Genomic DNA, 22,946 nt, shown 5'->3' with positions numbered 1-22,946 from the left:
GCATGGAACTGTTTGGAAAGTACTGAGCACACGACTGGACAAATGAGACTTGGATTATTCTGCACAAATTTTGTGAGAGTTTGAAAACTGTTGTTTTGATATAGTTTTGCTGTTGTTAAATGTGGACCCCTTTTTAATCAGAATCATAAAAAAAATTCTCAGATTTTGAATTCTTCGTTTACTGTTGAGGAATGCAAGCAAAACAAAGTCAAGTTAACTTTATTTTTATAGCACATTGCATAAACTCAATGAGATACATCATACATGACAAACATAAAATATCATTGAGATAAAGTATTACATATTTAAAAACAAGCAGGACATGATAAACATTAAAAAAAGAAGGTAACACTATCATTATTCTTAAAAAAGAGGAGATGATAATAATACTAATTCCTAAAACAAATAAAAATAAACTTACTAAACTAAAAGGCTTCTGAAAAAGATGCGTCTTTAGTTTGCTATTCAAGAGAAGACTAGTTCATGTGCAAGAGAATTCCAGGGAGTAGGACCATAATGACTAAAAGCACCATGAGCTGACTGAGAGTTGATTTTAGGTACAATGACTTTTATTTGATGATCCACGGGATCTTTCTGGTGTGTACTCTGTGACCTGTACGCTGTCAGTTAATGGACAATCTGTGCTTCACATTTAGACCAGTAAGTGAGTAACACATGTTTCCTGGCTAGATTATTGTCTGTTAAACCCAAAATGTCACAACACTCTCATGAGTGTAAACAGTTTGAGCACTGAAGGTCCCAGTAAGATCAGTTTTAGTTCCACATGATGACCAGTAGGGAGCAATATGCCTTTACTAAACCACCACATGAGCCTGTAGAGAGGAGGAAGATATATCTGCATGTTTTTATATAAATTAATCTCTGTGTTACTCATGTCAAAGATGTCAGCTTTTAGTTTCTGTAGATTTGTGCACTGCAGCAGTGACAGCTGCTTGATTATTGGAAGAGAGATTCACCTACAGAAACTTCACTGTCAGAAATACCAAGAAAAATAATGTATTACTGCTCATGGCCTGTAAATGACAAAACAATCTTTACACAGTACAAAAACATGATTCTGCCTCTGCTTAAAAACAAACATCCTGTGAATTATGAACAAGATTATTCATTGGTTTTATCTGTTTTTTTTTTTAAGTTTTCATTCTGTTTGAATTTGTCTCATAAAACAAAGATCATGTTTTTAAGGGCCAGTTTGGACCATCATCCCCTCTGTAGTTACCGTTTCTATTTCCTTTTAAATCAGTAGAGATCCACACACTTTGGTTTCTGCGTCAGTCCCAGATCATCATTTCTACACTCGAGAGTTAAGTTGTGGAGTGGTGCTACATTTCTCACAGAGCTGACGAAGGTCTTCAGTCGTGTCGACGTTAAAACGAGAGCAGTGTGGTTTCATCTTAAAGTGGATCTGTTCTTATCAGAGAGGGTCAAACACGTATATCTGCTCTGTATAAGTGATGGAATAATGTAAGTGTTAAGGTTACTCAGGTTTCTCCTCTGATACTGTCAGTGGTCATGTTGCAGTGTTTTTATTGTAGAACAGTAAAAGTCTGCAGCCATCACAGCAGCTCTGAGAGGCTGTTCTTAGTGTCGGCAACGGAAGCTCCTTTTCACTAATGTGATGAAAAATAGATCTTGTCAGTCTTTATAATCAGAAACTTTATTAAAACAAGGACTTATATCTCAAAATAAAGACGTAGTATTTCAAAAATAATAATTTAGTATTGCCAAAACATGACTATCTCAAAATGATGATGTAGTTTCTTAAAATAATGACTCAGTATTATAAAAGTAGGGCTTAGTTTCTCAGAATACTTATGTAGTATCAGAAAATTCTTACTTAGTATCACAAATAAATGAGAACAACTCTCAAAAGAAAGACTTAGTATAGCAAATACATGACATAGTATCTCAAAATGATGGTGTAGCAAGTCATCGTGAATCTGCTGATCAAATGTTTACAGCATCCTACACTTTGGAAATACTTGTTCGAGTTGTCAACAAAAGCCTTAATGTCTATATTAAAAAAGGCTTTTAATCAAGAGAAGGAAATTATAATTTAAGAGAGATGTTTATTTATGAAACATGTAAAGTAAGAAGATGAAAAATGTTTCAGTTTTGGGAGTCAAACTACGGACTCATTGCTGATGTGTTGCTCTGTTGAGCTTTAAAAAAAAGTCTTAAAATGCAAAATGATTCAAATGTAAAGGAACTGATTATAATTAGAGTATAATTTATTTAATTGTTAATTTATTTACTTTCTTTCTTTGGTTTTGTTGATACTCTGGGTGATTCTCTGGTTGACATATAGAGGCAACAATAATTCTGAAGCCTTCAGCCTGTTCATTTTTCAGTTGCTGACAGTAGAACGTGTGTGAAATAATCTTTGTTTTTACAGATGTATGGAACAAAAATAAAAATTATTCACTTATTCATTTAGTAGTTTCTTAAAATAGTGACTCAGTATCTCAAAATAATAATTTAATATTTCAAATCAGTGCCTAAGTATCTCAAAATATTGATGTAGCATTTTAAATAATGACCAAATATCTAAAAAAATAATGAGAACTTTCAAAACACTGACACATCAAAATGACAGTATCTCAAAATATGGACTTATATCACATCATAATGAGAACCTTTCTCAAAATGAGTTATAATTGTTTCTTATTTTACAGATATTAAGTCAATAATTTAGAGGAAGTTTTTCCTTAGTCTGAGGTATTAAGTCATATATTGCTTTACCAAGTCATTATTTCAACAAATTTTCTCAGTATAATGTCTCACAGATTTCTTTCCCATCACACTGGTGTGAATGGGTTTCCACATTAGCCACAGTGGTGGTCTGAGCTAAATGCTAACAGCAGCATGCTAACACACAGATGTGTAGCAGTGTAATATTAACCCTGCTCACCATGTTAGTTCAGTGTGTTAACATGTTGACATTTACCTAAACAGCATGAAGCACACAGTGCAGCTGAGGCTGATAGGAATGTTGTTAGTTTTATGATCTTGGAAAAATTAGAAATTTGACCCGATGAGCACTAAATGTCTTCAAAATGTCCTGTCGGCCTGTTCAATAGATGTTGAGATATTTCACTGGATAAGTTTGACTGAGTCTGGTCAGACCGACAGACATTCCTGCTGCTGTGGCTGATTGTAAATCTGTTTCACCACAGAGAAAGAATTAAATCAACAAAGTTATTTCCTCTGGTGTGATGAAGGCTTCCTCTCATGACACAGTACGTAGTCCACAGAACACGCGAATGTCGCCTGCTGAACACCACACACTAGTAGTATTGTAGGATGTAGCGATTTCATACATTTGAGTGCAGGGAAAATATTAAGAATATCCAAAAAGCATTCAAGCTCTACATGAATGAGAGAAATATTTTAACCCAATTTGACTGAAGACACTTCAAAAAGATGTCATGGACACAGGCAGGTGGATGCTCTGGTTGGTGTATGAGCTCCACCTCAAGCCGAAACATTCAAATTCAGCCTTTTCCATCACTGTTTGACAGCTCATTACACGTCAGCCTTACTGCCAGGAATCCAACAAACATGACAAAACACTTAAACCTGGAAACATCCTCTTTAAACTGGGAGAAAAACATCATTTCCTGCACCTTGTTAGTTGAAAATGACCACATGAAAGGGTCGCCCCCTCCAGCTAACAGCCTCAGGTAATGACGAACAGAGCTGAGAGCCAGGACCTGTTGTGTCTCTGACTTTAGAGGAAAAGAGGTTTTTATTTGGTCAACAAATGTGTTGAAACATGAAGTCAAAGGTCTCTGCAGCCGAGCTGTGTTTTCCAAACGTTTTAGCACAAATGAGTGGTTATGTAGGTCTGTAATTTGTCCGGGTGCTGGTCTTAAAGAGCTTTACACCATATAGAGGACTTACATTAAATCTAAGTGCAACCCTTTATATTCTCAGACCTTCAAATCTGCGGCCGCCGTCACTTGAAATAACTCTTATTATGCTTCTGTTTCTAATCAGTCATTTACATTTCCTACTGTGTGCACAGAGGTGGCTGGGACGTTTAAGTGGTGGGGTGTTGGATGTGAAGTGTGTGTGTGTGTGTGTGTGTGTGTGTGTGTCAGATACTTTTATTTTAAACTGCTTCAGTTCTGAGTTTGGCTTAAATTAAATCTTCCAGATATAGTTGCATTTTTTCTCTCTGTCGTGTGTGTTTCCCTCCATCCACAACTAATTTCACAAACTACCGGACCAATCAGCCTATTAATCTGTGTGCACATTTGTATCTGTATGCTGAAGGACCTCTTGTGGTTGTGGTGATTCATGACTGTTGAAAACCTGTTTTACTGACAGTCTTATACCGTCACTGACTGCTGACTCCTCTTAATTGGAGCGGCACTAAGGGCTGGATTCAAAATCACATCAAAAATCAAAGTAAATATCTGAAATCACGGCTGATCCAACTTGAATTTTATCACATCGACTCATAATGTGACTCAAAAGTGTGTAGGGCCAGTCAACGGCATCAATGCCTTCATCATCCAGGAACTGCCAACACACTCTGGACCCATGAGGCCGGGAGTTGTCCTGCACCAGGAGGAACCCAGGGCCCTGTGCACCAGGAGGAACCTAGGGCCCTGTGCACCAGGAGGAACCCAGGGCCCTGTGCATCAGGAGGAACCCAGGGCCCTGTGCACCAGGAGGAACCTAGGGCCCTCTGCACCAGGAGGAACCCAGGGCCCTCTGCACCAGGAGGAACCCAGGGCCCACTGCACCAGGAGGAACCCAGGGCCCTGTGCACCAGGAGGAACCCAGGGCCCTCTGCACCAGCATAAGGTCTGATAATCGCTCTGAGGATTTCATCCTGGTACCTAACAGCAGTCAGGGTGCTGTTGGCTATGACATGGAGGTCTATGTGACCCTCCAAGGATATGCCTCCCCAGACCATCACTGACCCACCACCATACTGGTCATGCTGGATGTTACAGGCAGCATAACGTTCACTACGGCGTCTCCAGACTCTTTCACACGTGTCACATGTGCTCAGTGTGAACCTGCTCTCATCTGTGAAGAGAACGGGGCACCGATGGTGGACCTGCCAGTCCTGGTGTTCTCTGGTGAATGATGGAGCTGCACAGTACTGGACTGTGAGCACAGGTCCCACTACAGGACGTGGGGCCCTCAAGCCACCCTCATGGAGTCTGTTTCTGACAGTGTGGTCAGAAACATGCACACCAGTAGCCTGCTGGAGGTCATGTTGTAGGGCTCTGGCAGTGCTCCTCCTGTTCCTCCTCACACAAAGGAGCAGATAGCGGTCCTGCAGCTCTCCTGGTGTAACGGCTGGTCTCCTGGTATCTGGTATCAACCTGACTGGGCTGCAGGTATGGCCTCATGCTCCCAGTAGTGACAAGGACACTAGCAGAAGACCAAACTAGAGAAGAATCAGTCAGGAAGGATAAGGAGAGAGCAACTGTCTGTGGACACCACATGTAAAACCATTCCCTTTTTGGGGCTTGTCTTGCTTTTGTCTCTCCATTGCACCTGTTGTCACTTTGATTTGCACCAAAGCAGCTGAAACTGATTCACAACCACTTGTGTCAATGGACACATTGATATCCCTGAAGTTTAACTGACTTCCTGTTAGACTGTGACCGTTAAACGTCACGCTGTAGTTTAAAATATGTCATGGTACAGTAAGACATTGTTAATGTCATGTTAGTTGTAGGAAAGTGTCGGTCTGCCCTCATGTAACCTTTCTTTCTCCAGATTCAAAACAACACAGTCACAAAATGTAATTTCAGCCTCGTTCCAGTGATTATAAAATACATAATGTGGGTCTGAAGACCGGCAGCAGGGAAAATGTTAAATGGTGAGATTCATGTAACCTCGCTGCACGTAGTCAGGACGGCTTTACATTTACAGCGGTCATTATGTAACCACAGTGGTTTCAGTTATGATCAGTGGTGTGGAGTTTAATTACAGAGAGCTGCTGACACACACTCACACACACTTACAGACAGTTTCTAATGTTTATTTTTAACACTTGCATGTGTTGTAAAATTAGACAATTTTAACAACACTGGGTTTCGGTAAAGTTAGAAGTTTCTGTTTTGTGTTTGTTTCCACTTCAGACTAATTTGATATGTTTTAAATGCAGGGAGGTGATGGAGTTGGATCGATTTTACAACAGTCAGAAAATAAAGTTTAAAAGACACAGTGTCGTTACATGCATAATTGCACGCAGCAGTTGTGCTTTGTACTTTAGTTCAATGTTTTAGGAAATTCGCTATTTGTGTTGGTGCAAGGGGTTAGATGAGGAGATCAACATCAAATCTAAAGCTACGACCATCACTCTGTTAGCTTAGCTTAGCACAACAACTTAAAAAGGAGGAAACAACCAGCCCAGCCTTGAAGTAAAGGAATATTTGTGTATCAGTGAAAAAATTCTTAATGACTATTAATAACTGTCACTACATGAGCTAGCCTAGCATGAGTGGCAGGCTCGGACTGGCTGTTCCCTGATCAGGCTCAGGTGATGAGGGAGGTAGCAATAAAAATTAAACCAGGGAAAAAGGAAAAAGACAAGTGGAGATGGCTGTATGAACAACAGCTGTGGATTTATTTTACAAAAAAACAAGAATAAAACAGTGAACATAAATGTTTTAAAAACTACTTTCTTTAGAAGGACAGAAAGTGATAAACACATAACAATTAGCGACTAAATGACTAAAATTAACAACTGAACAAAAAGCTCGTCACCATTCGCCTCTTCAGGTGTTAAACCATAACGTCATTACTGGATAATAAGACCACAGGTGGGTCCAACCACCCTCTGATCATTGAGGGAGTGGGGGTATGGATGAGTAATGAGTTCATGGTTCATGCCTAATGAGCCGGCCACCTTGAGGGCCGCAAAAGCGCTACCTGCAATGTTGGAGAAAGAAAAAGTAGAGGAAAAAAGAGAAACCTGCCGGCTGCGGCCCACTTAATGTTGGAACAGTCCATCTGATTAAAGGCAAGGCAAGGCAATTTTATTTATATAGCACCATTCATACACAAGGCAATTCAATGTGCTTTACAAGAGGAATACATTAAAAACAATAGATCATTAAAAATAAGAGCTAAAAGCAAGAAAATAAATAGTTAAAAACAGTGCAGAAAATGCATTTAAAAAGCAACCATAAAGCAAAAGCAACAGCAGACAAATATAAAAACAATAGCTACAGATTATCCTAACAGTAAGTTACATATCTAGTTCACTGGTAAGCTGCAGTAAATAGTAATGTTTTAAGCCCTGATTTAAATGAGTTGACAGTTTCAGCCGACCTCAGATATCCTGGAAGTTTGTTCCACAGGCGGGGAGCATAGAAACTAAAGGTTACATGGTCCTCAAATTGTCTATAGCCTAACTATACTGTGTGGCAGGTGCAGCAGTACCAGTGAACGGTCCTCGTCACACCCCCCAAACTGTCACGTGGATCGGTCCGTCATGTAATGTTTAGGAGATGTCAAGTGATGTAAATAAATAAAATAAATGAAATCCAGGAAGAAAGAGCAGAGCAACTGGGAGAGAAATAGGCTACAAGTTAAGATGGACAACAGAGCCAAAAAACAAAAAGGGTTGCAGTGGACTGGTTTGTTCCCAGTGTGACCCTGACTAGTGGCATCACCCATTGGAAAGTTATCATGTCCTTCATCCTCAGCATCCGGCAGTAACCTCCTCTTCTTGTCCCTGGCCTGTAACGTTACTTCATTAGTACCAGCCTGCAGCTGCTCATCTGTCCACGTTAGTCTTTCCTCCTCTTCATTTGGTGCCGCCTGCAGACTGTTACTGTTATCACTGCTGGTAATGTTAAAGGCGCTTTTTTCTTTTGTCTTGGACCTTTTTGCTTTTTACCTCCTTTATCCATCTGGTTTGTATTTTCATTCCACTAACTCTGCTCTTTCTGTCTTGATTTCACTTACTAACATTACATGAAGGACTGATCCACTTGAGGGGTTGGGGAGAGGTGACGACGCCCATTGGCCGGTAATGCTGCACCTGCACAACCTACAGTATAGGCAGGCTACTGGCAATTTTGAGGCCGTGTAACCCATATTCAGATGGGCTATTCCAACACCAAGTGGGCCACGGCAAGCAGATCCTAATTGCTTTTTTTTGCAGGTGGTGGCCTTGCTGCCTCCAAGGTGGGCCAGCCCCTATGGCTGGTCTGAGCCTGAGTACAATCTTGCTGTGTGTCTCAAATCACATACTTGTGTGAGTACACTTCCATGTAGTATACTATGTGCACTATGTACTACATGGAAGTGTAGTATATTATGTACATGTAGTATATTATGTGCACTATGAACTTATTAGCGTAGAGAGCGAATTTCAACAGGGTAGTGTTGTCTCAAACCAAACACAGCCGTTGTGCACTCACCGGAAATGACGGCCGCAAATTTCGACCTCTTCTTCTTTTAATGCCTAATTGCAACTGGCCAGTGGAGCATTACTGCCACCATTTGCCCGTGAATTTTCGCCCACCAAAATATCCATCAATTGTACTGTATTGTTGCTGTTAGCTAGTTAGCAAACTAGCATTAGCATTTGCGTTATCGTTTGCGGTACCAAATAAACCCAATAAACATACTGCTGGCTTATAACCGACAACAGCATAGTGGTGCTTAGTGCAAAAAACACATGTATAACTTAGATTTGTACAATGCAGCGACGTTCACGGTCGCACAGTCCTCGGCCGCCATTTCCAGTTTGAAAAGTGGTCCCTCCCCTTCCGCTACGTAGCCAAGATGGCGACCATTGAGGGCAAGAAGTGTCCATAGTTCCACACTCAACTTCTTGACCGTTTTGAGTGCACCATCCGGGTACTCATAGTGCACTGCATTTTTCCACACTTCTCAGTGTGAATGCACTTATGCACTCAAAATATTAAGTGTAAATACAGAAGTACACGATTTGAGACACAGCAAGAGACTGTTGCTAAACCAAGACAGCCCACTTTAGATTCATTTCCTGTGTCACATGGGTTTTGCCACTGCCCCGCCCCGTTAAGAGGGTAGCAGTGGCCCTGAGTGTCTTTATTCCAATGGGAAAAGTAAACCTGAGTACAGATTATAACCGTTCCCTTCACCCCATCATCACTGTAGTTAAGGCTCGACCCATTTTTCACAAGCCCCAAACCTTCGTAACATTCAGACACTGAAATGGCATTTTTTAGGCAAATCAGGAGAAAATCAAATTTGTTTGAGGCTTGTCTCTGTTTTAGCAACACACTCTCAAGAGATCTGGCAACAAATGATGTGATCTCACACTTAGTTAATATCAGACGTTAAGTTATCAGATAAAAACAAACAGCTAAGGAAGTAACAAACATTAAATTCATACTTTTTATAGTGATGTGGAGGGATGCGGGCAAGAGATGACCACGCCTGCCTCATTTATCCAGTCTTATATTCAGTACATATCAATTCATCAAGATTGTTCTGTTTTTTGATTCTTCATCGACTGTGGAGGCATGTGAGGAAGATTTCTTCATGAATTTGACATAGTACAGGGTCAACATTGATACAGACAAATGATCTTTTGGTGGGTGAAGTATTCCTTTAAATAAACTAGATTATAATGTGTTATTCAGCGAGCTATAAAGGTGCTGGTAGGTGTTTTTGTTCCTTTAGGACAGTCACATTAGCTGTCTTTGTGCTAAGCTAAGCTAACCTGCTGCTTCATGAAAGAATCTTGTCATCTAACTCAAAAAAGCAAATAAGCTCATTTCCCCAAATGTCTTACAGTTCCTTTAAAACATGACGTTCAACACTGACTGTTTCACAAACAAAATATACAAAAAATGATTCAGTCAAACAAAAAGATATATTTTAAAGTGCTCTGGTATTTTTCGTTTGCTTCCTTTTGACCTGAAGTTTGTTTTGCATTGTTCTGTTTGTCTTCACGTTCATGTTCAACTTCGTTTTGTTCATGAAGTTGAGATTTTGTTTTGCAGATTCTTTAAAGTTCGTGCTGTTTTTCTGGTGTCCAATCGGCTTCAGTGCGGCTTTCCTCGTGTCGACTGTGTTGTCTTTCAGGCTGTTGCTTTTAAGAGCACTACTTTTTAAATCAGCTGATTCAGTTTGTTTGATCTTTGGTTTTACATTGTCTCTGACAGGCTTCGTCACAGTCGTCTTTTTGGATTGTTCCTTTGGTTTCTGTTTCAAAGAATTCTTCTTCGTTTGTGCATTAGTTGGCTGCTTCTTCAGCACTTTCTTCTTCTTCCATGGTTTCAACTTATTTGTTTTCTTCGCTTTCTTATCAGGTGATTTCCATTTTGGCTTCACAGCAGCTCTCGTTGTCGTTGCCGTCGTCGTTGTCGTCTCGCTGGCTGCAGTCGTTGTAGGTTTGTCGTGGCTCCTCGTCAGCGTCGGTTTGGTGGTGAGTTTGAATTTTCTTGGTGGTGGTCTTGTCGGCTTTTCATTTGTGTCCAGCACAGTCACTGAAATGGCACAGATGTCAGTAAGTACCCATTTTCACAGTTTTACTAAACTCAGCAGCCACATGTCACATTTTATAAGCCTGAATATTTAGCTCCAAAAACAGGCCTGAATGTTTGAAATGCTTTCCTCTTTTGTCCCTTTTTATTTTAAGTATGTTTGATGTAAAACGGGAGGCAGCTTTTTCCAGTTTTATATATGACCTCAATGCGATTATAGCAGCATATAGACATGAAATGAGGAGGAGAAAAGCAGGTTCTGCTGAGGACAAGAAAACTAAAGAGTAAACACTGAATGTAGGCGATTTGAACAAAAGTCTTCTTACACTAACCTCTAACATCATTTTAATTGACTTAAAAATACGTTGTGTATATTTAATGCACCTTGATCGAACCAAAACTGTTTTCTGTTATTTCAAAAATGAAAAACACCGTATTTCAGTTTTAGGTATAACTTCAGAGGCTCCTGTCAGACAGTTTTAATTTCAAATCTTCACCAGGTCTGGTACGCATAAAATTGAGATATCAAGTTAAGAGAAGAAGAAGCCATAAAATGCAAAGGTAAGCGGAGGTAACTTACGTTCTCTTGGCACAAAGGGGAGCTTTTTCCCCCTAACTTTGACAGGCAGCGGCTTCTGCTTACATTTCCCCGGAGGTGCTCTCCTGCAAAAGTTTTTGAGAGTTCAAATTGGGTAATGTTTTGTTAATAAATGGGACAAATCATGGTGTGCAATAATGCAGATTTTCCAAAAGGTAAAGAATTAGTCAATAATTAAATGTTCTTTACATCAAATTATTAAAGTTATTGAGTCTCATGTTGTAGAGCATTTTTGACTTGACATGACTTAAAAATCTATAACTGTATCTTTGTAGGGGTAAAATGAAGTGGGAAGTGTGCAAATATAAAGACTGCCCATATAAAAGTGAAAAACCTAACAAGAAAGTGCAAATCCAAAACATACGCTGCCAAAAATCTAATTGACAGTATGGATCATAAAATACAAACAGGTTAACGACAGGGATCAGTCCAGGCCTGGTTGCATAGATGCGTACATGTACCAGAGGTCAAGTCACATGACTTGGACTCGAGTCAGACTCAATTGCTGCATGCACCATGCGTGTTAAAAAATACAGACGGAGGCGCAACATCTTCCAACTTTGTTCAAGTTAAGTTGCACAAAGAGCAGTAAGGCGAGGTTAATGCTAGCTAACGCTTAGCTAACGTTAGCTTAATGTTAGAGCTTAAAGAACCTTGTTTAACAAATTTTTTAAAAAGCATTCAGGATTTTTGTAAATTTATATATTTGTTATTTTCAGTTTTTAGAATGGCATTACACTTGGCACAGGAAACACAGCTGTGTCTTGGTAAAAATAATCGCTTTTCATTCAGCTATCCTACAAGGAAACGCAGTGATGTCTCAGTAAAGGAAAACCAATTTTCATGGCACTATCACCGCTGGAAACGCAGCTGTGTCGTCATAAAAAAAAAAGACAACAACAACAAAAAAAACCCCAAAACACTTTTCATGACACTATCCCAATAAAACAGCCGCTCTTCGTGTGACTTTCCCAGCAGGAAACGTCTCAATAAAAACCAACTGTTTTTTATGCCACTATCGTGACGTCTTGGTGTAAAACAACCACTTTTCGTGTGACTTTGCTGGCAGGAAACCCAGTGATTTCTCTGTAAAATACCTGCTTTTTTTGTGTAACACTCAAAACCCAGTGACGTCTTGGTAAAAAAACCAACTGCTTTTTGTGCCACTATACCTGCTGAAAAACAGCTATGGGTCACTAAAAAACAATTGTGTTGCTTGTTGATTTCAAACACAGGTCTGCAGCTTAGCAGATGTCGCACCTAGACACCCCGTCCACCATCCCCTTCACCTCCCAATGTCAGCCCCAAGACTTTAGAAACACTGCTATGTATGAAATGTGCTAATTTAACAAATTTCGTGGTTTTCAGAAACGATCAATGCCAAAATTGTCTTCTGGCGACTGGGCTGTTAATGTGATGTACAAATTGTCAGACAGGAAAACTGACAAACTTATCACCATGTATAACAGATAAAATGATTATTTCCCTATTTGTCAGCATGTTTTTATGGTCAATTTAATAACATGTAAATGTAGCATTATGGTAGAAATCTCTGACTTTAAATAAAAACACGTCCCATGGTTTAACATGTGTCTGATACGTCACCTGGAGGGGTCCATGAATTTGAAAACAGTTCCAAAAGGAGACGTGGCACTGGGGTACGCAGTCGCCAAAAAATATAGTTCCCCTTAAACCAAAAACAAACAAAAACCAAGCTCATGAGTACGATTACATTAATGCATAACTCAACTTTAATGCTGTGAGAACGAATGTTACCTGCTTCATCCTCAGCAAATGAGATGATGAACTTGTGGTGATGGTTGATGAGTCCAGGAAATGAGCACGTCTTTGTTTCCCCCATGCACACGCTCCTCTCCCTCCAGCTTCCTGTTGTCCTTTCTTCCTCTAACGCCATGATCCGACTGCAAAATTAAACAGGAATCACTTGTGTTGTTATAACCAACCATTTATACATATAATGCAGGAATAAATAATTCATATCTCAATTTTACTGTAGTGAAAATGATGCAAACGCCACTGAAAAAGCCTGTAGACTGCAAACCTACTACTTAGCTGGTAGGAGAAATAAACAAAGACGATTACTGCCCTTTGAGTTCATCTCTATCCAAAGAGGACATCCCATCACTTTAAATATTAAAGGAATAGTTCAACATTTTGGAAAATACAATTTTCACTTTCTTGCCCAGATTAAGATGAAAATATTGATTCCGCTCTCATTTTTTACGCTAAATACAAAACTACATCCAGCCGTCAGTTACCTTAGCTTAGCATAAAGACTGGAAACAAAAAATCTTAAATGATCTTTTAGACAAAAAACAAAGCGTAAAAAACAAGAAGTCGATGTTTTATGGGGGGTTATGTGCCAGACTACACTGCCTGTGATCACATCAGGCGCAAATAAAACAATTCACGCAAGTGAATTACATGTAAAGTTAATGTAAACGATGCAAATTCCTACCAGGAAGCGCAATGGACGCCAAATATGCAAAAACATGGCGCAAATGAAGGGAGTAGCATGATTTTGCGCTTATTGCTTATTGAAAAATGTCAACTTTAGCAACCAATTCACACCACAATAGCCAATCAGCATTGAGATCCTCCAGGGACGTATGATGCCGAGGATATACCGGCATGAGTTCATTCATTGATTCATCAGTTTCACCCATGTATTCGTGCGCGTGAAGCCAGTCAACACAAAATGTTCTAGCGTTTAAATTTGTGCAAGTATTTCAATGTGAAAACTTGCATTGCATTTGTTGTGAACAAATATAAAAGGGATAGCCAACAGGATGGAACCATGGACAAGACGGGTGTGAAGTTTTGACATGTTATACATGTGACCCACTGCCAGGAGACTGAATTCGAATTTTTGTGTCTCTTTACTCCTGTAAGATTGAACAGCGGTCCATTTGTGTTTATTCATGTCATCCCGTAGGACACTCCAGTAAGAAGAAGGAGCTTATATGCCGGATATAAAAATGCCTGAGGGTGCAGCGGTTGTGCTAACTTGGGCTAATGCTAGAGCTAACTTGGTTCATAGTAAAGTACAACCAAAAGCTGAACTCAAGCATTAAACACATATTTTCAGAACTTACAGGGTAGTCCAACCTCTGCGCTGACATTTATCCAATAAGTGGCTTCTTCTCATTTTCTGTCTGAGGTAGAATCGTAAAGCTCCGGGTGCCCACTGACCACTACAATAATCTTGTCCTCCATCTTTGATTTAATAATGTTGTCGGAGCACTTAGAAGAATCTCAACACTGATTTTACGACACAGCGTCATCCAAAGTTCATGCTCAATTTGAAAAATTTCAAGTCATGCAACTGACACAATGATGCGAATACTGCATCTTCACGCCAGTCACAATGCATAATTTGCGTTGTGTCATCCGACACAAATTTGCATCTATTCACGTCTTGCATTGACTTTGTGTAAAAAGGTTTCTTATTTCTTGGCCAACAAACAGTCCCGCTGATAACACCACACGTAAAACAATGCATTGTTGTTTTTACACTTTGGTTTTTGTACAGATTAAACATACAGAATAAAAATCACTAACTTTGGTCTTAGTGTTTTTTACTGAGTATCACCAGTTGCTTGTCCCTGTTTCCAGTCTTTATAATCAGCTAAGCAGTTAGCAGGTGGCTCTAACGTCGTATATTGAGCAGTAACGATATTCTCATCTAACTCGATCATTTTCCGAAAATGATTAAGTCAGGGCAAACAAAATGTTTATGGTGTGGTTAAATATCAGGGGGTCGATATAAATACTGGAACCCAAGTCAATTAAATTTTAATTCAAGCCAAAGTAATGTGACTTGAATTTGTTAAAAAAGGCATGGGGTTTTTTATGAAGTCAGATTTGCACAACAGCTGAACAAACAAGCTGTTCGTTCCTTCACTCCTAAAGATCTTTTTTTTCTCTCACAACAGTTGGAGTAAACTATTTGGCTGAGATCAACACAATCTTACCCACTCATGAAGTCTCCAAAAATGTACAGGCCGTTCAGATTGGGTGATTCACATCCTCTGTACACATATCCCCCCGTCACAGACTTCCCAACATGATGGCTGTATGCAAATATAGGGAGGATGTCATCTGTCGTGGCAGAGAGAGATGCACTGAATTTAACTAAACTCTGAGGAATCAAAATTAGATTGAAAGCAGCGAAATAACAGGTGGCGAAAGTATCAGACGAGACAGAAAATAACTCTTGATTTTTATCAAGTTTCACATGAGCAGAAATACTCACTCAGGGAGGAGTTGTGGCACAGTTTCATATCAAAGCACTCAAAGCCCTCCTTGGCTCTCCATCCATAGTTTCCTCCCTTCACAACAATGTCAATTTCCTCATAGCGGTTTTGACCCACGTCTCCACAGAATATCCGGCCCCTGCCATAGCGGCTGACCGGGTCTCCGCGGTCCACAGAGCATCGCCACATGTTTCTGACCCCATATGCGTACACCTCTGGTCGGGCTTCTGGGTCACGGAGGAATGGGTTATCGGGGGGGATTCTGTACTGCTTCCCACTGGAGTCACTTCCATCTACATCGATGCGGAGTACTTTCCCCAACAGAGCACTCCTGGGTGGGGAAAAAATAAGATTTAGCATCAGTTCAGAGGCCTTGTTGTGTAGTGGTTCTCAATCTGGGGTACGTGGAAAGATTGTAGAGCATCTTAACTAATGAGAAAACATTTAATGAAAAAAAAATCTGCATATTTTATCAGCTGAAACTCCACCAAACACTGTTGCAGTCCAAACAACTAAAATGAGGCCTAAATGGAAAGTGGTTGAAATAGATGAAGTCATCCCTATGTTCCAAGGGTCCTATGTCTCTTTCTACAAACCAACACAGTAAGTGACTGGCACGAGCTGTCTTCACAGTTCAAATAGCAAAAGAACAACAGGCAAATGGACGTTTCAATTGTAGTTTCAAAGGCAAAAATCTGTTCAGCCACTGTCAAGTCAAGAAAACTGTCTTGCCTGTGAATTTGAGGGAGCAGGTTTCGAGGAGTTTAACATCAGCAGGCTATAAGCTGTAGTTGACTGATTTCAACATAATGACCCAGGGAAACATGCAGTGAACATTTGACTTTGAAAAATATTGCTGAGAACATAAAACCCTTTGATAGGTCTCTTTAATGAGTCATATGAAGAGGATATATAAGTTGGGGAACATACGACCCTGGGAACATAGATAGGCTTCCACCAAAATAGTTCAGTTTTAGCCAATTTTAAAAACTGCTTAAAGTAGTGGATAAACAGTGGTAAAGTTTCCTAACAAATATCATTAAAATTATTTGTTTGGATTAACAGTTTATATGGTTAGCTAAATGGATAAACAGTTAAAAAAGTTAGCTAGGTGATAAATTAATATGAAACTGTTTGCTAAATGTAATCAGCTGAAATTGTTAGCTTACAGAAAAACAGTTGGAAAAAATAAAAGTAATGGATAAATGGTTTAAAAAGTTTGCCAATGAATATCATTGAAATCATGAATTAGGAGCAATGGATAAGTTGACATGGTTAGCTAAATGCATAAGCGGTTGAAAAAGTTAGCTAAGTAATGAAGTGGTGATTGAAACAGTTCACTAATGGGAAACAGCTGAAATTGTTAGCTTAGAGTAAAACAGTGGAAACAAGTAAAAATAATGGATAGATGGTTGAAAAAGTTTCTTGACAAATATGGTTTAAATTTTTAACAAATATTTGGGGAAAAAGCTGAAATTGTTACTTAAAGCAATGGAAAACTGTTGAAATCATTAGCTTATTAAGGCAACAAGTAAACAGTCAACATGGTTAGCTAAATGAATAGACGGTTGAAAAAGTTTTCTAATAAATACTACTGAAATTGTAGCTAGAAGTAAGGGGAAACAGTTGAAAGTGTTCACTTATCAGAGCAACTAATTAACAGTCAACATGGTTAGCTAAATGGATAAATGATTGAAAAACTTAGCTAAGTAGTGAAGCTGTGTTTGAAACAGTCAAAAAAGTAAAAGTAATGGATAAATGGCTGAAAAAGTTTGCTAATAAATACTACTGAAATTGTTAGCCTGTTAAACAACAAAAATACAGTCTCTGAAAGTAATGGGAAACTGCTAAAATTGTTCATTTGTTTGTGAAATTGTATAATGGATAAACAGTTGAAATCGTTAGCTTAATGGATTAACGTTTGAGAGTAATTATAATTAATGGATTAAATAGTTTGCTAAAAGTATAAATGGGCAACAGCTGAAAGCAGAAGCTTAAAGTAATGGGTAAATGGTTGAAATAGTTAAAAGTAATGGATAAATGTTTCAAAAACACTAAAAGTAATGGATGTGGTTGTGTCAAGCTTCTGCCACTTCAAGAATTAGGAGAAAGCAAACTTCAGGAGAATGACCAAACTGACATACTGTTAGTTCAATTGTATGAAAAAATATTGTAACAAAATAGACTTTCATAATGATTAACAGTGTTAAATGACATTTGGTTTTAAATCAAAGTGAATAAACACATGTGGAAGATGACAGGTGACAGGGCTGTTCAGGGCTGCTTCAAACAATAAAAGTTTGGGAACCACCGTCACTGTCTTCCCACTTGAAGAAACCTGAAGCACCTTACTTGTTTTGTGCGTTGCCGTACTTCCCAAATGGATCTCCAGCTTTTCCACCATCACCAGTAAAGATGTACAAATATCCATCGAGACCAAACAGCAGCTGACCTCCGTTGTGGTTTGCAGCTGGCTCCTCGATCTCCAGAATGACCCTGAATGTTAAAAGGAAGCAAGTTCAGTACAGTCACATCTAAGAGGTGATGTGTGTTGTTTCCAGAGATAAATATCTGGTTGCCTTGATTCTTAAACCTCGATTCTATGCCTTAAGGTCATGATTCATCCTGGCTTTACTTCTCCAACACCAATTCTTGGCATGAGACACTAATTCTGCTGTAGTAATTATTTGTCAGAAAGACATGATAGCAGAGCAGGCCTCGGGCGTCACGAGTTGGTTCACCCACATCACAGAAAAACATGAGGGTTTGCTCCATTTGAGATTTCTGTGAACACATCCAATCAGAGCAGTTGAATTTTTGTAGGAATGATTCTGATCGTTATTTTAAAGCCAATATCGACTGATACCGATGATGTGCTGATATTATCGTGCATCCCTAAAGTTTTGGTCTTAAAGGCTACTTCTTGGCCTGGAAAAGTTCGGCCTACTTCCTGGAGTCTTTTCTTATTTTCTGGCACATAAACAGAACTTTCCATTTTTACACTTCTAAGATCAAACAATATAATTATAACACATATTAAATCTTTAGAGGCACGTGTCGGCAGATTTTGTTACTTTTGGAGAGAGGCAGCGGCTAACTGTTTCCCCTTACATCCACTCTCTGCGCTAAGCTAGGCTAGCTGACCCTCGCAAGTTTAACACACAGGTATGAGAGTGATTTGATCTTCTCATCTAACTCTTGTATTCTTACACCAAAATCCAATCATGTTTTCTTCCTGTATCTAGAATTTATTTTAGGAGAGTGGTGTCAGTGACAGATCTGGATATGTGAAAGAGTACGATGGACTGTGATGTTCTTTATAACTTTGTTTTGAAAAGTGCTAATTAAATAACAATGTTATCAGTGGTATTTTTTAGGGATGAGTGAGTACACTATTATCTTAATCTGTGTCTGTATCTGCTCAACCAACCAAATTACCTGTATTCGTACTCAGAATTTATTTATGCCAGAAATGTAAAGTATTCATAGAGCAGCCTCAGAATTGAGCTTCAGATCATTTTTATCACAAGAGTAATAGATAAAAGCTACCAAAATGAGGTTTGTCCTTTATCACGAGTTCAGATAATGACACATTTTACTCATATAGTACTCGTATTCGTAAAGAGTACATTACCTGTACCGAATACTCGTTTCATCTGAGTATTTGGCCCAACCCTAGTATTTTTATCTCTCTCCCAGATGGATACTACTATCCTGCCGGCGTTACACCGCTGGGGCGTCATTGTTATGACACGTCCGCTTTTCAAAGACACAACTTCTGTTTCACTGGGACTTAAAGTATTTAGAAATGCTCCCTAACAATACAGGACTTGGACAGACAGAAACGTTAATCGAGCTTTTGTGTCTATAGAACCGAAGTTTTGGAATGCTCTAGTCTGCCTTCTCCCTTGCGGTCTGCTGATTCTGTGGCTTCTTTTAAAAGCCAGCTAAAGATGCACCTGTTGAGACAGGTGTTTGGGTAAGAGAGGCAGGACAACATGCAGCAGTCGGCCGCAGGTCGGAATCAAAGTGGAGCCGCTGCCTGTATGGAGAACAAACTCTACCAGGTGAGGTGTTGCCCTGTCACAATGATATCTTATAGCATCTTTTGTACTTTTTAAATGTGCTCTCCACTTTTTTTATTGGGTGATTTTCTAGGTTTGCATATTGTAAAGATGAGTGTCACCTTTATTTGCATGTAGCTCAGGACATGTTTAGGCCTATATGTTGAGTACCTGTACAGCCCAGAGGGTGTATGACAGTATAGTTATATATGTCTCTCAAAGGGTAATTGCAGTATGTGCAGACCTATACATTATCAGCCAAACTTTGATGCAGTAAACAGATGGAAACATCCCCCCTGCGTACCTCTCTGAGTACAGATCAGCCAAGTTCATATCGTGGGCGGACACCTTCATCTCACTGACTCTGATTTTCTCCAGCATGCTGTTGACCTGGATCGAATAGTAGATGAAGAAGCGTCCGTTGTCCCGGTACTGTGGGTGGAAGGCCATACCCAGAAAGCCCCTCTCATCCCCCAGCCAGGGTGTGGTCATCACCTCCCCGCTCATGTCCAGGAAGGGTTGCTCCAGTCGGCTGCCGTCACGCAGGTAAACCCACACGAAGCCCACCTGCTCGGCGATGAACATGCGATGTGTGCCGTCGCCGCTGTGAAGCATCAACACGGGGTTCCTGAGGTTGTTCGCCACCTCTGTCAGGCACACCTGGAGACACCCTCTGGGGTCCTCCAACACCTGTCCCAGGTTACTGTTTAGGTCAGAATTCTTCAGAACGTTGGGGTAGCAGTAGTCCTGGTCGGACAGGTCGACCACGCTGCAGAACGTGGCCACATCTCGCTCAGAGGTGTCTCGCAGCAGCTGGTTCTCTGTTAAATATTTAACCACGTGGCGACATTTGCCATGAAACTCGGAGCAGTAGCCAAAGCAAAGGCCAGGTAGCTCTCTGACAGGTGTGTACGGGTCCTCAGCATCATAGAGGTGGGCGGCATATGGAGAGCACTCCTGGATGGATAAAACATGAGACACTACAGTGTGTAGATTATCACAGAGACATTTCAGGGCACTGTTAGGACAGCAGGGGAAATTAAGGGGACATTTTGGCTGACTGGAGTGATTTGACCGTTCTAAGACTGACATTAGATCATATGATATGATATCCTGCGAATTATTGCCCCAAAAATGACATTACGTCCTTAATGTAAAGTTACGTAATTAATGCAAAGTTACGGAGGTTAGGTTTAGGAAAAGAGACATAGTGAGGATATAACTTAAAATTAATGAAAGTTCACATGGTTCTGAACACGCGACTCCGGGGGAACGTCCCAGAAGAAAGTCTGGAATTTTGTGACCCATCCACCAACCCCAACTGTCTCTATACAGGACTGCTTCCATTTGTACTCCCATCAGCTCATTGGTCATGTGCTCACAGCCTTTCAAAATATGACGGATACATACAAATTTGGATGCACTACTTCTTCGTAAGAAAACCTAGGAACACACTATGAGAACAGCCTGGTTCAGTTTGTTACACGTGAGACCAGTTGTTTTCACATTTCCATTGTCAAAAATTCTGGATGGTAGCGACAGAACTGTTCCATTGTCCCAGCATGTTTTCAGCATCTGTTGAGATACTCAGTACATTGATCTGATACTAAAAGGTGGAGCTACGAACACTGCAGTCCAGTGATTGGTCACGTGAGAACCGTCACTCTTGCTTAACATGGACTCAGTGCACAAACCTGCTATTTTAAAATATTCCATCAATTGTGACAGAAACTCCGTTTGGTCATGGACTTTCCACGTCCACATACGACGTCCAAGGTACCCTGGGTGTGTTGGTTGTTGACGTTCTGGGACGCCGTGTCAACTTCAGCCTGTTACATGCATTGTCTGTTTTCAAAATACACTTCTGTTTTCACAGGAAATGTACAGTTTGATACAGTCTCTTTCAAAATAAAAGCACCAAGTCAGTACAACACCACCAACTGATGTTTTTTTTTTCCTTCAACACACACACATGTGGTTGGGTTTAGGAAAAAAGAACAGGGTTTGGCTTCACAATCTTACAGGAAGTGAACACCGGCCTCCTATGTGAAGGTTGGTGGTTGTTGGACCCATCCACCACCTCTCCAACCCGCACTACTCGAACTTTCGCTGCCTTAACTTTCATTCTTGTCCCGCCGTGTTTCTTACTGATGCTGTCGGGCACCATCAAACCATAATGGCAAGCAGTCATGTATCATTTAGACATTAAAGGCCGGCTTTTTTGTTGATGTCTGATGCCGCAAGTCACTGACCGAGTGCTGGATTTTGACAACTCTGGAGTTAGACTGGGTTGTCCGTGGACAATCAACAAGATGCAGATGCTTCTCTGCATCGCCAGTAAAAAGGAAATACAGCGAGATCTGGATAGAGCCTACACTTAAACTAATACTGTTTTTTTTTTTTAGGTGCAACTTTTATTGATGTCTAAAATAATCATAAGTGCTGTATCGTAGGCACTTATGATTACCATGACCTGGATGACTGAGAACTGACATGTCTAAAATAAGTTCTGTTGCTGACCCCGTCCACAGCAGTACATTGCTCCAGCCTGCTTCTTCAAACTGAGGGGCTGACTTCTACTGTAGCCTATCCCTTTAAGAGTACTGTGTATGGTGGAAAAGCAAAACAAAACTAAGGGTTAGGTACTTCTGTATAGGTTATGTACCATTTCTAAAGGAACCATACCAGTGTTTGGTGGAAACATGTGTAACAAAGACATATTCTGGTTTTCAAAAAAGGGCACCGAAGCACTCAGCTAAAATTATAGCAAAATAAAATCAAAGTTGGGTGATGCCTAAACTTTGATCTCTTTATAAATAGATCTGGCTCATGGCTTTAATGAGATGAAACTGAAAATAATTCAAACGTTAATAGAGTTAAAAACTTTTATCATCACACTGAGGAGTTTTTTTATTCTGTGAAATAACCAGAACCCTAAAAATCACACAAGACAATAAAACATATTTACCTGACACATGATTTCCTTCAACATGTCTGCACAGAGCTCATGACCCGCCGTTTCCAGCTGGTCAATAATGTCCCAGTATCTCTCCGCTATCATGTTGTCTGTCTTCTGGTCGCAGCAGCCAAAGTCTTCGTACTGCGTACAAAACTCCAGGTGCCATAAAGGTTTGAAAGGTGGCGCGAAGTCCAGACACTGAGGATGAGCTGATGCTGGCTGGACCGGGACGAGCAACATCACTAATAGGATCAGGATAAACTCAGGAAGGCTCGGGGTCGTTTTGGATGAGCTCGGACGTGCCACCGTGCGTAAAAGCGCGCAGCGGGCTCCGCTTGGATGGAGCGCGGCATCCCACATACCTGTCATTTTTGCCGTCTGCCCCCGAAAGAGTTCAGCTGTTTGCTCTCCTTTATGTATGAGCCAGAGAGGAAGTGTGCGCGCGTGCACGTGGATGCGTTTGTTACGCGTGCACGAAAGGATGTAGCTGAACGTGCGCCCCAGCAGCCAGTCACTGCCTCATTTGCCCTCCGCGTGTCTCGCCACCTGCTCTGCCAGCTCTGCCTC

At 40.3% G+C, this 22,946-nt stretch overlaps 2 protein-coding genes across 2 annotated transcripts in view; both read right to left on the bottom strand.

Moving 5' to 3' along the window:
• The window catches only part of LOC125900850 (histone-lysine N-methyltransferase 2D-like), a 422,240-nt gene that overhangs the window by 18,461 nt on the left and 380,833 nt on the right, over positions 1 to 22,946 (bottom strand). The window lies entirely within an intron of this gene.
• hhipl2 (HHIP-like 2) lies at positions 6,794 to 22,748 on the bottom strand. Its single transcript, XM_049596493.1, has 10 exons — positions 22,389 to 22,748; positions 19,725 to 20,377; positions 17,709 to 17,852; positions 15,356 to 15,687; positions 15,075 to 15,201; positions 12,856 to 13,001; positions 12,685 to 12,766; positions 11,062 to 11,144; positions 10,371 to 10,484; positions 6,794 to 6,924 (listed from the first exon to the last, which is right to left on the bottom strand). The coding sequence occupies exons 1-10, from the start codon at positions 22,746 to 22,748 to the stop codon at positions 6,794 to 6,796; spliced, it is 2,172 nt and encodes a 723-aa protein (XP_049452450.1).

The sequence above is a fragment of the Epinephelus fuscoguttatus genome, linkage group LG14 (genome assembly GCF_011397635.1).
Source record: "Epinephelus fuscoguttatus linkage group LG14, E.fuscoguttatus.final_Chr_v1".
Taxonomy (NCBI): Eukaryota; Metazoa; Chordata; class Actinopteri; order Perciformes; family Serranidae; genus Epinephelus; species Epinephelus fuscoguttatus.
The sequence above is the reverse complement of the archived record's forward strand: the minus strand, read 5'-3'. Positions and strand labels throughout refer to the sequence as shown.